The sequence below is a fragment of the Coregonus clupeaformis genome, chromosome 29 (assembly GCF_020615455.1).
Source record: "Coregonus clupeaformis isolate EN_2021a chromosome 29, ASM2061545v1, whole genome shotgun sequence".
Lineage (NCBI taxonomy): Eukaryota > Metazoa > Chordata > Actinopteri > Salmoniformes > Salmonidae > Coregonus > Coregonus clupeaformis.
This window is the reverse complement of record NC_059220.1, coordinates 30324443-30341607: the sequence shown is the minus strand read 5'-3', so window position 1 is coordinate 30341607 and position 17165 is coordinate 30324443. Positions and strand designations below refer to the sequence as shown.

Sequence of the window (17165 nt, the reverse complement as noted above, 5' to 3'; positions counted from 1 at the left end):
CATGATTTCTCAATTTACATTTACATTTAAGTTGCCAATCGGTTGTGCAGCCAGACTTATTTGCCTTTCCGTTTGCCTCATCCCTCTCAACCATACAATTTTTCAATTCCTCATCAATCCACGGGGATTTGACAGTTTTTACAGTCATCTTCTTAATGGGTGCGTGCTTATTAGTAACTGGAATAAGCAATTTAATAAATGCGTCAAGTGCAGTGTCTGTCTGTTCCTCATTACACACCATGGACCAACATATATTCTTTACATCAACAACATAGGAATCACTACAAAACTTATTGTATGACCTCTTATACACAATATTAGGCTCAGCCTTTGGAACTTTGGTTTTCCTGTATACCAACCCTACCTTGTCACAACACAACTGATTGGCTCAAACGCATTAAGAAGGAAAGGAATTCCACAAATTCATTTTTAACAAGGCACACCTGTTAATTGAAATCCATTCCAGGTGACTACCTCATGAAGCTGGTTGAGAGAATGCCAAGAGTGTGCAAAGCTGTCATCAAGGCAAAGGGTGCTACTTTGAAGAATCTAAAATATATTTTGATTTGTTTAACACTTTTTTGGTTACTACATGATTCCATGTGTGTTATTTCATAGTTTTGATGTCTTCACTATTATTCTACAATGTAGAAAATAGCAAAAATAAAGAAAAACCCTTGAATGAGTAGGTGTGTCCAAACTTTTGACTGGTACTGTACATCTTTCCCTTTTCACATCAACATCATGCAAGGCTGTGGCTTTTGTTAGAAGTTAGCAAATATAGCAGGGAGAAGCAAAGAGCAGGTTGTCTTTTGTTCCACCACAGACACTCAGCACATGCAGATTAGACGGCAGGTTATCATAGCTGGGCAGGCTACGGCAGGGCTCAGAGAAGGTTATGAAGAAGAAAGATTAAATCAGAAACAGGTGGCCCCCAGACAACCAGTAAAATCATGCAGAGAAAGAGAGACAGGGGAGGGGCAGGGAGATTAATGAAACATTCCTTTATTTTGATGTAGAAATGTGCCAAAGTCAATGTTGTTCTTTTCTATTGTTATGATTTTCTAAAGCCAATTGGTCTGCCAGTTAAAAAAAAAAAAAATGTAACAAAGAAAATAAAGTGAGTCCTGAGTGCAATTCAGATGTAGATTTTTATTATTTTTTATTTAACCTTTATTTAACTAGGCAAGTCAGTTAAGAACAAATTCTTATTTACAATGACGGCCTACACCGGCCAAACCCGGACGATGCTGGGCCATACAGAGGTTAAAAGACTGCATATGTCAAGCAAGATATCTTGACAGTTCAATAAGACATATGCGTCATTCTCCCTAAATCGAACATTGGTTCATTTAAGTTTTATAAAGGCAGTTGCATAATACAGTGAGGGAAAAAAGTATTTGATCCCCTGCTGATTTTGTACTTTTGCCCACTGACAAAGAAATGATCAGTCTATAATTGTAATGGTAGGTTTATTTGAACAGTGAGAGACAGAATAACAACAAAAGAATCCAGAAAAACGTATGTCAAAAATGTTATAAATTGATTTTTTCATTTTAATGAGGAAAATAAGTATTTGACCCCCTCTCAATCAGAAAGATTTCTGGCTCCCAGGTGTCTTTTATACAGGTAACGAGCTGAGATTAGGAGCACACTCTTAAAGGGAGTGCTCCTAATCTCAGCTTGTTACCTACCTGTATAAAAGACACCTGTCCACAGAAGCAATCAATCAGATTCCAAACTCTCCACCATGGCCAAGACCAAAGAGCTCTCCAAGGATGTCAGGGACAAGATTGTAGAACTACACAAGGCTGGAATGGGCTACAAGACCATCGCCAAGCAGCTTGGTGAGAAGGTGACAACAGTTGGTGCGATTATTCGCAAATGGAAGAAACACAAAATAACTGTCAATCTCCCTCGGCCTGGGGCTCCATGCAAGATCTCACCTCGTGGAGTTGCAATGATCATGAGAACGGTGAGGAATCAGCCCAGAACTACACGGGAGGATCTTGTCAATGATCTCAAGGCAGCTGGGACCATAGTCACCAAGAAAACAATTGGTAACACACTACGCCGTGAAGGACTGAAATCCTGCAGCGCCCGCAAGGTCCCCCTGCTCAAGAAAGCACATATACAGGGCCGTCTGAAGTTTGCCAATGAACATCTGAAGGATTCAGAGGAGAACTGGGTGAAAGTGTTGTGGTCAGATGAGACCAAAATGGAGCTCTTTGGCATCAACTCAACTCGCCGTGTTTGGAGGGTGTTTTTCTGCTATGGGGACAGGACAACTTCACAGGATCAAAGAGACGATGGACGGGGCCTTGTACCATCACATCTTGGGTGAGAACCTCCTTCCCTCAGCCAGGGCATTGAAAATGGGTCGTGGATGGGTATTCCAGCATGACAATGACCCAAAACACACGGCCAAGGCAACAAAGGAGTGGCTCAAGAAGAAGCACATTAAGGTCCTGGAGTGGCCTAGCCAGTCTCCAGACCTTAATCCCATAGAAAATCTGTGGAGGGAGCTGAAGGTTCGAGTTGCCAAACGTCAGCCTCGAAACTTTAATGACTTGGAGAAGATCTGCAAAGAGGAGTGGGACAAAATCCTTCCTGAGATGTGTGCAAACCTGGTGGCCAACTACAAGAAACGTCTGACCTCTGTGATTGCCATCAAGGGTTTTGCCACCAAGTACTAAGTCATGTTTTGCAGAGGGGTCAAATACTTATTTCCCTCATTAAAATGCAAATCAATTTATAACATTTTTGACATGTGTTTTTCTGGATTTTGTTGTTGTTATTCTGTCTCTCACTGTTCAAATAAACCTACCATAAAAATTATAGACTGATCATTTCTTTGTCAGTGGGCAAACGTACAAAATCAGCAGGGGATCAAATACTTTTTTCCCCTCACTGTAAGCATGGCCACAGAGAGAGAGGGAGAAGGTAACTTTAGCTTGGCTATCCAGTTTCACCACATGCTTTGAAAACAGAAGTAGAGTTCATTCTCAAAGGTCAAGCAAATTAGGCCAGAGTCCAGAATAGGTTTATGCCCCTGAAGTGCTCCTCTATGGTGAATATAGACACTGAAAGTGACAATTCTAACTAACACTCAGAGGCTTTGGACAAGTACCAATATAACAATCCATTTATAATCTAGTTCTTCAGTGAAAAAAAACATTAAAATAAAGACAAAACAAATGAAAACTGGAATCAACTGCACCTTTAATAATATACTATCGAAATGTTACAAAAGGCAGGTATAAAGGTACAATAAAAAAATAATAAAAAAAACATTGTGACATCTCGTGGTATTTAATAATACTGTTAGTTAAACTCGTGTTTTAACGCTTGTTATAAGCTATCCATAGCATCTCACTAGGCTATCGGTGCTGATAACAGAAGGCTTTCTGGCCAGTGACTCCAGAAAGATACTTAACCTACACATCTTTGTTCACAAGGCTAATTGTAGACAAACAGCTGTGAGCATCCTTTGAGCAGGGTCATCACAGAGCAGTGTCTACAGCTTCCAGAACAAGGCAGGACATGGGACTGTAGAGAAGAGTGCATAGCTAATCACTGGTACGTTGAAACAGTATTTTGTCACTCGCCAATGCAGCATCAATCTGTCAAATGACAGTAAAGAGTTCCTATATGCATAGCTTTTAATAGAGGCAACTATTGGCAGTGTGTAGTTTAACTGAACACTAACAAGGACATGACATGAAATAAACAGCTAAAATCTAATACAAGTACAGTAAAAACCTGAAAAGCCTTTTTTCTTTGTTTCTCAAATAAAAACATACCATTGGCAACTGAACATTTTACAATTTAGCAGGGAGTAGCCTATCTTAGTGATATAACTTTAAATATATACAGAAAATAGTTCCAAGAAGGTACAAGGCCGATATGTCCTAAAAACCTGAATTATTCCTCTTGTCCATTTGTAGACAGATAGACATTACCTCTTGGTAAAACCTCTACCTCGAAATACAAGTTTGCATGCATGTGCTGGTGTGGCAGCCAGCTCACTGAGTATTCCTACGTTTATCTGATTGTGCTTCTGAGATGGGATTGGTTGGTAGTTGGTAGGGGATTGAGATTGGTTAGGAGTGATGCAACAGAACACAATGAGTTAACTACTAACTCACGGCGGTGTAGTAGTACAGTAGTAGGTAGGCAGGGAGAAAGTGTGAGAAAGGAGAGCCCATTGCAAACAGACGGAGGACAAAAGGCACTGAGGAGGAGACAGACAGGAACAGGAAGCCCGGGACAGGAAGCACATCATCAGTGAGTCAATAGCTTAAGCCGCGTGATCCAACTGACCAGTAGCGAGGGCTCTGCCGGGGGGCGTTTGGAGGCGGGGGCTACGGGGGTCTTTTTGCTGTCCAGGTCGTGGTCCTGGTAGGGGATGGTGGCGCTGTTGTGAAGGTCCTGGTTGGCATAGTAGCGGCTGCCCCGGATGTGGTCCACCCCTCGGACCAGCTGCCGTTCCCCCACTGGCCTGTAGGTCGGCGCCACTGATGGGACCTCCTCAGCGATTGTGGGGATCCGCTCGTTGCTCAGGTATCTGTACAGGAGATCCTCGCCTGGAGGGGACAGTGGAGGGAAATGCACATCTTTAGTACAATTCTCTTACAAAAAAAGTCATACTTTGTACAAACACACGTTATTGAGAATAGCTTGTTGATTTTAGGGCATATCTTCAGTAGTCCTTAAATGTATTATAGAGAAGCACTGTCACATAAAAAAGAGGAGTACACTGGATCTCTACAGCATGTGTTGGCCATGGAGGAGCATTGCACAGGCATCTCAGCCAATTAAAGAATTCACCCACTCCTCTACCATTGCAGTGTAAATGGGTCTCCAGCAGAGAGACTGTATGATAGCTCTGTCTGTGCATTCATAGCCATGTGTCTGTTCTCTCAAAGGAGACCAGGGGATGAGGAACTGATCTTGTTGGTGTAAACTCTAGTTAATCCAATCTTGGCAAGAGCTACAGTATGGCTCTCAGTTGACACTAATCACATGCTTCATTCATTGGTAAATTAAGCAGAGGTACTATGCCTCCAATGTCATTGGAGGGGTGAATTCTATCATGTGTTCTCATGTATTTAGCTGTTGAAGGTGTGAACTGGATAATCTGATTGAGGTTGTGGTCCATTAGATTTCTGGTGGTTAAGTTTTGTTGTTCTGCAGTAACTCAGAAGATGGGTGAATGGCGTGTGTTTGTTACCTTTCCGGCCTTGTGTCCAGGGCTTGGCATAGGGATCTGCCACTCCAAGACAGGTGTCCACTGGCATGGAGAGGGGGCGGGGCTTACCTATGCAGAAATAACAAAAAGTTTGAATATTTTGTCTCTCTGGTTTTGAATATTGACTTGAATTCTATAATGAGTGGGCCTTGTGACTGTGGGGTAGGATACTACTAACCACGAGACGAGGTGTTGCGTTCCCTCATCCTGGGCTGAATTACGTTGGCCTCGATGGGGTAGACCACGCCCAGCTTGTCATAGTCTGCGATGGTGAAGCGTTTTCGACTCTCCAGGTCCAGGAAGGAATTGGGCGACTCAGAACCCTTTGGTCTGATTTTACTGATGCTAGAGTAGGAGCTGATCTTACTCTCTCTGTGGACAGAAAATACTGATTAGCATCAATGTCCCATTTCATATGGGCGAGAGCACAAGGACAGAGATAAAATGAGTGAAATTTGCTTTATGCTGTTGCTCAGTCAGTCCCTAACTAAAGTTGCTGTGGATATGAGAGTCCACTAAATGGCTAAACAAATATATGATTCACTATCTGGTAAACATGGTGAATGCAGCAACAGCCTGCTCACTGCCATACATGGACAGAGAGGGAGGGAGAGAGACAGTGAGAGAGGGAGGGCGTCTGAGGAGGCAGATGAAACAGAGAGGCTGTTGCATAATGTCTGTGTGGCGTGAGCGGAGCAGGATGGAGACTGTACAACAGAATGTGCTCTGCTGTGGGGGTTTATAGGCGAGAGGCAAGGGGCGAATGATCAGGGGGCTGAACCACTCATTTTCCAGACTTCAAAGCCAGGAGCATGGAGCTGGAGAATGAGTGTAGGATGTCTGTCGGGCAGAACACAGCAAATTCTAAACCTATAACTTGGGGCTAAAGTTTTTCCTGGTAACCCTCCTGGGTCTAGTGTACTTACAGGGGTACACACCGTGGAGTGTAGGGTACTAAGGGGGGAGGGGGGATGTACAGGTCCAGGATGGCTGGTTTCTCCTTCTTGGTGGAGCAGTCTGTGGACCAGCCTGGAGACTGGGTTTTGTTCAGGGAAGGGGTGCTCTGAGAAATAAAAAAGACAATCCGTCAGAAAATGCTCCCCTCATAGGACCTAGTATAACTGATGGTGGGCAAACAGCCAGCAGCATAGCTACATTACATGGATATATGTCTTAAGAGGTATCTACTATTTACATACTGTATAAAATCTAAACATAACTTGTTGGCAAGGAAGAGCGTTTCCCCATATGTCACATCCTATAGTCTACTCTAGCCGATTACTTTAGTATTTTTAAACTTCCAACATTCATTCCAGTAACGAATGGTTGATTACCTAAAGTCTCCACTACTGTATTTACATACCCTAGCCAAGTCATTCTAAACACTACTTGTTAGGAAGGAGGTGGATTACCGTACATATGGCAGGTCACTGACTAGGTATCCCTTTCCCTTTCCTATCCTACATTATATTTGCATACAGTGGGGAAAAAAAGTATTTAGTCAGCCACCAATTGTGCAAGTTCTCCCACTTAAAAAGATGAGAGAGGCCTGTAATTTTCATCATAGGTACACGTCAACTATGACAGACAAAATGAGAAAAAATATTCCAGAAAATCACATTGTAGGATTTTTAATGAATTTTTTTGCAAATTATGGTGGAAAATAAGTATTTGGTCAATAACAAAAGTTTCTCAATACTTTGTTATATACCCTTTGTCACAGGTCAAACGTTTTCTGTAAGTCTTCACAAGGTTTTCACACACTGTTGCTGGTATTTTGGCCCATTCATCCATGCAGATCTCCTCTAGAGCAGTGATGTTTTGGGGCTGTCGCTGGGCAACACGGACTTTCAACTCCCCTCCAAAGATTTTCTATGGGGTTGAGATCTGGAGACTGGCTAGGCCACTCCAGGACCTTGAAATGCTTCTTACGAAGCCACTCCTTCGTTGCCCGGGCGGTGTGTTTGGGATCATTGTCATGCTGAAAGACCCAGCCACGTTTCATCTTCAATACCCTTGCTGATGGAAGGAGGTTTTCACTCAAAATCTCACGATACATGGCCCCATTCATTCTTTCCTTTACACGGATCAGTCGTCCTGGTCCCTTTGCAGAAAAACTGCCCCAAAGCATGATGTTTCCACCCCCATGCTTCACAGTAGGTAGGGTGTTCTTTGGATGCAACTCAGCATTCTTTGTCCTCCAAACACGACGAGTTGAGTTTTTACCAAAAAGTTATATTTTGGTTTCATCTGACCATATGACATTCTCCCAATCCTCTTCTGGATCATCCAAATGCACTCTAGCAAACTTCAGACGGGCCTGGACATGTACTGGCTTAAGCAGGGGGACACATCTTGCACTGCAGGATTTGAGTCCCTGGCGGCGTAGTGTGTTACTGATGGTAGGCTTTGTTACTTTGGTCCCAGCTCTCTGCAGGTCATTCACTAGGTCCCCCTGTGTGGTTCTGGGATTTTTGCTCACCGTTCTTGTGATCATTTTGACCCCACGGGGTGAGATCTTGCGTGGAGCCCCAGATCGAGGGAGATTATCAGTGGTCTTGAATGTCTTCCATTTCCTAATAATTGCTCCCACAGTTGATTTCATCAAACCAAGCTGCTTACCTATTGCAGATTCAGTCTTCCCAGCCTGGTGCAGGTATACAATTTTGTTTCTGGTGTCCTTTGACAGCTCTTTGGTCTTGGCCATAGTGGAGTTTGGAGTGTGACTGTTTGAGGTTGTGGACAGGTGTCTTTTATACTGATAACAAGTTCAAACAGGTGCCATTAATACAGGTAACGAGTGGAGGACAGAGGAGCCTCTTAAAGAAGAAGTTACAGGTCTGTGAGAGCCAGAAATCTTGCTTGTTTGTAGGTGACCAAATACTTATTTTCCACCATAATTTGCAAATAAATTCATTAAAGATCCTACAATGTGATTTTCTGGATTTTTTTTTCTCAATTTGTCTGTCATAGTTGACGTGTACCTATGATGAAAATTACAGGCCTCTCTCATCTTTTTAAGTGGGAGAACTTGCACAATTGGTGGCTGACTAAATACTTTTTTTCCCCACTGTATGTCTCTTTAAATCATTACAACCCTATTTAGAGAATCAAATCAAATCATATTTTATTGGTCACATACACATATTTAGCAGATGTTATTGTGGGTGTAGTGAAATGCTTGTGTTCCTAGCTCCAACAGTGCAGTAGCATCTAATGAATGGAACGATTTTGAGGGTAATCCAAAATAGCTGCAGCAACATACTTTTAAGAAACCATACTATTCTACCACAGCTCTGGTGCCATTTTAAAACCACACTACTTGGTAAATTGACCATGTTCAGTTTCACTCTGTGTCAAACACAGTAGATACTGGTACGTCTACTCTCTCCTCCTCCCCTATAACCAGGATACCTGTAGAACCCAGAGTGTCACTCCTGAATCACTGTGTGTGATCCACCATTGTTTAACACACCGACTCCTCTCTCTTATGATTAAACTCAAGATGTAGCGCTTTGATTCCTGACACCTTGTTCAAACACGGCGGTGGACAAGTCCAGAATGATCTGGTGTCTTTGTGATGAAAGGTTCTTTGTTAAGTGAAACCATCTCTGGTCTGATATCATGTGATCTGATCTTCCCAAGGCAGAAGCAGCCTCCAGAGGCAAACGAGGCAGTGCCAGGACCAGAGCACAGGTTCGGTTACAACAGCCTATTGTTCAATATGGAGCACCAGTTACTGCAGTCAGGGCTCAGGTGCATTGCTGTGGCTAAGAGCTTAGCCAGATCCTAATTGTCCCCATATGAGAAGAGTGGTGAATTGGATTACCATTACATAACTTTATTAACACAGACTTGATTCTCCGCTAACACAAACCTTTGGGGTTTTAACGTTCTCAAAAGAGGGTGTACCCAAGCCCTTTGTGAGCTGAATCACTGAGCGACCTATTGAAAGACTTGTCTTCCATGGAGACTGGTTGACTAGCCACATCAATACAGGCCATACCACTGGGGATTCCCACACTACTGCTGGATGTTGATCTGATTCTACACTCACACCTACACAAACCACTTCCAAAGCAGATATTTGCCCCTCTCTCCTCTTCTTCACTGAAGGAGATGCTATCTTCTGTCTCTGCAGACTGACTCACAGACTGCTGGCTGCCACTACTGATGACCCAGTCTGAGTGACATCATCATCAGTGTGTGAGTATAGTAGCTGTTGTTTTATTCAGATGCCGTCACTGAATGGAGAACAGCTCTACATTGTCCTCAGCCCTGGAGCTTCCAGGATCTTTTCCTCCAACTCTCAGGGTGGGTCCTACACTTGTCTAGGCTTGTTACACTCAAACACTTCTCCCTACTCACTCATGAGGCACGTTCAACAAAAGGTAATATGAACAATAACATAACACTGCCTTGGTAAGAACACCAAAAGTAAAAGATTAAGGGGTTTGGAGTGGGCACCTGTGCCATGGGCGGTTTCCAGCGCATGTTCTTGAGAGGGGCAGGTGTGAACCCGCAGGTGCCTGTAGGCCTCTTCTTCAGCAGAAGGACCACACCTTTAGGGTCCTCTCTCAGCTTCCCCACCAGGTTCTTCAGCTGCCAGCCCACCTGAGACAAGGCACAACAGCACAGATAGATCAGTGTATCATAGCGGAGGTCAACAGAAAGAGGCACACCAAGAAACAAGGAAAATAATCATTATGTCACACTGTAGTCAGGTCAACTGCAAGGAACACATTCTAACTGCTTAAACCTTTCTCTGTGACAGGTGTCAGAGATAACAGGTGCTGGGCGCTCACCACTGTCTGCTGGTTGACCTGGATCACCTCATCACCCCCATGGATCTTCCTTGTCATGTCTGCCGGGGACTGACAACACAAAGAGGAGAGGACAGGATTAGTATACAAACCCCACAAGCTCAGAGACACCACCTTGATGTAATATTAGCTCCTGGATAAGTCCAGCTTCATCTGTTTGCTTTGTCGTCAGAAGTGCCATGTATGGGCTTGTTACGAAACAGACCACTTAATAAGCCCCTGAGGAAATATACGTTTTACATAACTCTGACTAAACAACACAAACGCCCTCTTTATGAATACGTTGTCACATTATGCATGAGAATGTCAAGGGGATGAATGAGTCATATGATGAGTTAAGGTTTGATTCATCCTTAACGACTGGAGGCATGATAATTAGGCTGTAATAGCGCTACTGCCAATGTTCCTCTGAAGGAGGATGCTTTACTGTTGAAGTTTATTGTGATTCTTAATGGATGATGGAGACAGGAACAGCTATATTATTTAACCTCTAAACACCTCCTTCCCTCTCTCCACTGCTTGATAAGGAACACATTTACACTGCTATCCTAGCTCGGTGGTAAACAGCAATGCCCTCGACCACCCTAAGAATGGGAAGAGGAGGAGGGCAGAGAAAGAAGATGTACTGTTTGAAGCCCACCCTTAACTGTCTCCCCATCAGACCTTGGCACATGGCAACTATTGTTCATGCATAACATTAAGAGTCACTTTACCAACTGGATTTATATTGAAACATGTGAGAAGTAGATAAGACAAGACATAAAAAGGTGCACATTTAAACCAACTGAACAAAAGGAGAAAGGTGCTTTCACTAAGATGGTTTTCACTAAGATCTACTAAGTTGTTATTCTGTGGCCACCATACTTACATGCTCTGTGGTCCCTGTGATGACATGAAGTCCATCATAGGTAGATTTGATGTACATACCCTGTAGGAATATGAACATGAGGAACATGAATTAGCATTTCTGAGACAGTTTGAACTTGTGAGAAATTTGAGGTGCACTAGATAAATGTAGCTAGTAATTCAGTGGGTTTGGGGTTAAACTGGAAACTCCCATGCAGCATTCCTCACCAGTCCCTCCCCAGGCTTGATGTTGTTGAGCTGAACTTCATCCAAGCATGCTGATTGGCTCATCAGAGGGTCAGAGGTTGTTCTCACGGTCTGGTCACAGATGCTGTTCAGAACCTTGGACTGCAATGAGAGAGCGGGGAGGAAACCCCTTTAAGCAACACAGAAAAACCAAACAAACAACCCAAAGAATGAAAACAAAATCTCATGGAATTTCATGAATCCATTTCATCTAATTCATTTGATTTAATGTAAGTTGTATTGTCACACAGTGACTGTGTGCTTCATGATTGCTGTGATTACATGACCAGCCCAGAATTTAATGTCCTGTCACCTGACTGTGATTATGTAGCTACCGCCTGTCACCAAAGAGGTGTTCTTTTTGTGGCTGTCTGTATTCAGTCAGTGTTAGAGGGGTGGACTGGCGGCCAGGCGGTCTGGTGAGGAGAGGCCCTGTACTCAGCAGCCAGTCACTGGGGAAATTGTCACACTCCCCAGGGAAGAGGGGTGAGAGGAGGGGTGAGGGAGAGAGGAGGGGGGCGAGGGGTGAGGGAGAGAGGAGGGGGGCGAGGGGTGAGGGTCATTCATGTGCCATTAGCTGGTTCCACAGCTTTCTCTCCCCTCCACACCTCTCCTCACTCCCTGCCTACCCCCCACCCCCCTCTTCTCCATTCTAGGTCATTATGGACAATCTCACCACTTTGTCATCATTAGTAGGGGCATTTTAGTGACGCTCAGAGAAGAAAGAGCTTTTTTCTTCTCAGGCAAGTAACAAGCATAATGTCTGAACACTCACAACTACACAGTTGTGCCTACATACAGATGTGGACAGTCACACGTTAATAAATTAACCTTATTTTAGCTCTAATCAAATTTTCTGTTGACCACACAAGTCTATTACCAGATCACTTGACCCGGAATCACTGAAATGCTTCTATTCACCATTGATTGGGACCAGGCTGTAACTAGAGTTTTTCCGGGTCAGTTCATTGAACAACAAGTTCGGCATGGAGAAGACTCTAAACAGTGTAGAGAGTAGTCTAGCTATTGTGTGTGTCTGCAGCAGAGTTCATCAAGGGTGTCTGAGAGGGAAGAGGTCCAGTGTCAGCTCAGAGTCTGGAGAGTGTCAGGGACAGGAAACTGATTGATGGCCAGGGCGCATTTTAGCCGCCTCTTTTACCAGAGGGCCATAGCCCCTGCCTGTACTATTAACGCTGAGGGAGACTGCCCTGAAAGCATGTCACCTTATCTCCATGTAAAAGATTATAGATCTACGTCTCCCCAAACGTTCTAACAGACTTTCCCAGAGTGCTCCTATAGAAAGTGGGAATGTGGAAACAACAAAGAGGGGAGATATACTTACAACTTCCAGGATCTTTTCCTCCATCTCGTAAACAGTGCAGTCCTGTGGAGGAGGAGAGACATGTTAGATGGGCTGCCTTCTCAATGCTCCACAGCAACACACAGGAAGAGGCTATTTCACCGCAAAGATAGTAAATAAAAACCTAGGGTAAATATGATGTGATCAAATATCCAGATATACACTATATATACACAAAAGTATGTGGTCACCCCTTCATATTAGTGGATTCGGCTATTTCAGCCACACCCATTGCTGGCAGGTGTAATAAATAATTGGGAGCTTCATGAAATTGGTTTCCATGGCCAAGCAGCCGCACACAAGCCTAAGATCACCATGCACAGTGCCAAGCGTCAGCTTGAGTGGTGAAAGCTCGCCGCCATTCGACTCTGGAGCAGTGGAAATGCTTTCTCTGGAGTGATGAATCACGCTTCACCATCTGGCAGTCCGACAGACGAAACTGGGTTCGGCGGATGCCAGGAGAACGCTACTTGCCCCAATGCAGTGCCAACTGTAGAGTTTGGTGGAGGAGGAATAATGGTCTGGGGCTGTTTTTCATGGTTTGGGCTAGGCCCCTTAGTTCCAGTGATGGGAAATCTTAACGCTACTGCATACAATTACATTCTAGACGATTCTGTGCTTCCAACTTTGTGGCAACAGTTTAGGGAAGGCCCTTTCCTGTTTCAGCATGACAATGCCCCCGTGCACAAAGCGAGGTCCATACAGAAATGGTTTGTCGAGGTCGGTGTGGAAGAACTTGACTGGCCTGCACAGAGCCCTGACCTCAACCCCATTGAACACCTTTGGGATGAATTGGAACGCTGACTGCGAGCCAGGCCTAATCGCCCAACATCAGTGCCCGACCTCACTAATGCTCTTGTGGCTGAATGGAAGCAAGTCCCAGCAGCAACATTCCAACATCGAGGCGGCAAAGTGGTACATTGTAAGGACCATATCCTCTAACTTCAAGGTGACCAACAACCCACTCTCAACCCATATCACACAAGTTTTTTTAATTATTGTTCTTTGGAGACTTCAGTAAACAAAAACACTGTTTAGAGCTGGGTTCCCATGTATTTGATATGTAGGCGAGTCCCCTGCAGTTACAATAAAGAAACAGTAGCTGCTGTGTGACTACCAGGGGGCAGGAGAAGCCAGGAACATCCTACATTAACTGCTGTGTCAGCCACAGACAGAAGCCCCTCGGCCCTGGCCCTCTCCCAGGGTCCCCCTTCCCTTCCTTTCCCAGACTGCAGCTGGGCCTGCCTGGGCTCGCAGCTGAAGTAACAGCCTCCTAAGACAGCTGGGGGACTTGGGGGCCTGGGGTCCGGTGGTGAAAGGACCCCTGGTTATGGCTGGTCAGAGGGGGCCACTGTTGCTGAGTGCCGCCCCCCCGGCTATGCAGGGTATGTCCCAAAAGGCAGCCGTCCTTAAACTCACAGGTGGCTGAGTTTGGTAATTATAGAGTCCGATAGGTCAGTGACTTGTATTGAGGCATCACTGCCATTGCGCTGCTCAATGTCAACAAACAAGAACTTGAGGAGCCAGGATGTGTAACCTAGTAGTAAAGTTATTGTGTGTGGACATCGATTGTCCATAAAGGCAGCTCTGTTGTTCTTTGTAAATCCTTTGTGAAGACAACGTATGGGGGACGACCGAGCATTTCCATATTCCCCTACCTTGCACATTCCTATGGCCCAAGGGGGAGGAGTATCTGTGTGCAAATGCACTTGGCTTGTCAGCCCATTGTTGTATTTGAATGGACAAGATTTGCTAGCTTATCGGTGAAAGCCATGAAGGCTGAATATAGCAGAGCACTGGTTTGTCCTTTAGCGCCATGAGTTTGATCTGCACTGAGCAGAGTGTTTTCTTTTGGGATACTGATGCACATACAGTGGGGGGAAAAAGTATTTAGTCAGCCACCAATTGTGCAAGGTCTCCCACTTAAAAAGATGAGAGGCATGTAATTTTCATCATAGGTACACGTCAACTATGACAGACAAAATGAGAAAAGTCCAGAAAAAAATTTCCCCAAATCCAGAAAATCACATTGTAGGATTTTTTATGAATTTCTTTGCAAATTATGGTGGAAAATAATTATTTGGTCAATAACAAAAGTTTCTCAATACTTTGTTATATACCCTTTGTTGGCAATGACACAGGTCAAACGTTTTCTGTAAGTCTTCACAAGGTTTTCACACACTGTTGCTGGTATTTTGGCCCATTCCTCCATGCAGATCTCCTCTAGAGCAGTGATGTTTTGGGGCTGTCGCGGGGCAACACGGACTTTCAACTCCTTCCAAAGATTTTCTATGGAGTTGAGATCTGGAGACTGGCTAGGCCACTCCAGGACCTTGAAATGCTTCTTACGAAGCCACTCCTTCGTTACCCGGGCGGTGTGTTTGGGATCATTGTCATGCTGAAAGACCCAGCCACGTTTCATCGTCAATGCCCTTGCTGATGGAAGGAGGTTTTCACTCAAAATCTCACGATACATGGCCCCACTCATTCTTTCCTTTACACGGATCAGTCGTCCTGGTCCCTTTGCAGAAAAACAGCCCCAAAGCATGATGTTTCCACCCCCATGCTTCACAGTAGGTATGGTGTTCTTTGGATGCAACTCAGCATTCTTTGACCTCCAAACACGATGAGTTGAGTTTTTACCAAAAAGTTATATTTTGGTTTCATCTGACCATATGACATTCTCCCAATCCTCTTCTGGATCATCCAAATGCACTCTAGCAAACTTCAGACGGCCTGGACATGTACTGGCTTAAGCAGGGGGACACGTCTGGCACTGCAGGATTTGAGTCCCTGGCGGCGTAGTGTGTTACTGATGGTAGGCTTTGTTACTTTGGTCCCAGCTCTCTGCAGGTCATTCACTAGGTCCCCCCGTGTGGTTCTGGGATTTTTGATCATTTTGACCCCACGGGGTGAGATCTTGTGTGGAGCCCCAAATCGAGGGAGATTATCAGTGGTATTGTATGTCTTCCATTTCCTAATAATTGCTCCCACAGTTGATTTCTTCAAACCAAGCTGCTTACCTATTGCAGATTCAGTCTTCCCAGCCTGGTGCAGGTCTACAATTTTGTTTCTGGTGTCCTTTGACAGCTCTTTGGTCTTGGCCATAGTGGAGTTTGGAGTGTGACTGTTTGAGGTTGTGGACAGGTGTCTTTTATACTGATAACAAGTTCAAACAGGTGCCATTAATACAGGTAACGAGTGGAGGACAGAGGAGCCTCTTAAAGAAGAAGTTACAGGTCTGTGAGAGCCAGAAATCTTGCTTGTTTGTAGGTGACCAAATACTTATTTTCCACCATAATTTGCAAATAAATTCATTAAAAATCCTACAATGTGATTTTCTGAATTTTTTTCTCAATTTGTCTGTCATAGTTGACGTGTACCTATGATGAAAATTACAGGCCTCTCTCATCTTTTTAAGTGGGAGAACTTGCACAATTGGTGGCTGACTAAATACTTTTTTCCCCCACTGTATAACATCTATATTTTCCTTTGCCAGAACAAACTTGGAGGGAAAACTAATAAGCATAAAATACCAACATAGGTTTCAGTTTTGGTACCAAAACACAATGCTTCCCCCTCAATTACTTTCCAACGCGGCCAAGGATGTGTGATGGTTTTGGAAGGAATTTGGCATGACTTCCATCACAAACCAGTACACATTTTAGCCATAAATAGGTCTATATTTGGATGACTAAATCATGTCAAGACGGATATGCTAAAAAGACAGATTTAGTGGGTTTGGGTTCAAAAACATTGACTAAACAGTATCATAATACGCCACAGATTTGATTTGTTAAAAACTGTGCCAAACTGAATCACATGCAGATTGTTTTATATCAAAGCAGAAAATGATTGCATAATATGAATATAATATTCTTGGACATAATCTTTCAGATCTGTGTTTTTTTTACATAATCCTTTGGAAGATCTGTGGAACACAAAATTATCTTGTATCTGCATCGAACACAGAACTGAAGCATTCTTCATACATAAGCCAGATCAAAACCAAGACCAGAGGGAAAGACTGAGGAAACGTTCTCTGGGTATAGCAGCGAGTCCTCAGCCTCTTCATGCCATGGTCGTCCTCCCACAGCAGACTGGGATCAGATGACTCCCCAGACGGCCCTGCAGCCTTTGATCTGTAACCAGAGAGGAATTGTCCAGCCGAGCGATAAAGTGGCAAAAAGAGAAGACTGCTGGCACAACATTCCAACATGGAGCCATTTACACAGCTGACCAGACTGGACTGATGTACAGGATCTTACAGAACAAGATATCAAAACACCGTGAGGACTCAGACATGCCCTCCAGACTTCCCTTTCCTCCTGGGGCGGCAGGTAGCTTAGTGGTTAAGAGCGTTGTGCCAGTAACCGAAAGGTCGCTGGTTCTAATCCCCGAGCCAACTAGGTGAAAAATCTGTCAATGTGCCCTTGAGCAAGGCACTTAACCCTAATTGCTCCTGTAAGTCGCTCTGGATAAGAGCGTCTGCTAAATGACTAAAATGTAAATATTATCTCATCACTTAGTGTTTGACCCGACTGCCTTGCAAGAAGACTGAGAGCAAGCTCTCACCTCACGGGTCAGATGAGATGGCTGCATGTTCGTGGTTTCATTGCGGTGTTCTATTGTACGTGTA

At 44.2% G+C, this 17165-nt stretch overlaps 1 protein-coding gene across 2 annotated transcripts in view; it reads right to left on the bottom strand.

Moving 5' to 3' along the window:
* Positions 1-17165, bottom strand: part of LOC121545025 (connector enhancer of kinase suppressor of ras 3) — an 81392-nt gene that overhangs the window by 26457 nt on the left and 37770 nt on the right. Inside the window, exons 5-13 of one of the 2 annotated variants that reach the window (XM_041855355.2) lie at positions 12509-12550; positions 11149-11268; positions 10943-11002; positions 10057-10125; positions 9719-9865; positions 6190-6314; positions 5430-5623; positions 5234-5320; positions 4324-4586 (exon numbers count right to left, since the gene is read on the bottom strand). In XM_041855355.2, the coding sequence (XP_041711289.2) occupies positions 4324-4586; positions 5234-5320; positions 5430-5623; positions 6190-6314; positions 9719-9865; positions 10057-10125; positions 10943-11002; positions 11149-11268; positions 12509-12550 (1107 nt within the window). Of the gene's footprint in view, positions 1-4323; positions 4587-5233; positions 5321-5429; positions 5624-6177; positions 6315-9718; positions 9866-10056; positions 10126-10942; positions 11003-11148; positions 11269-12508; positions 12551-17165 lie in introns of both variants that reach the window. The other variant, XM_041855354.2, reaches the window with a different exon arrangement.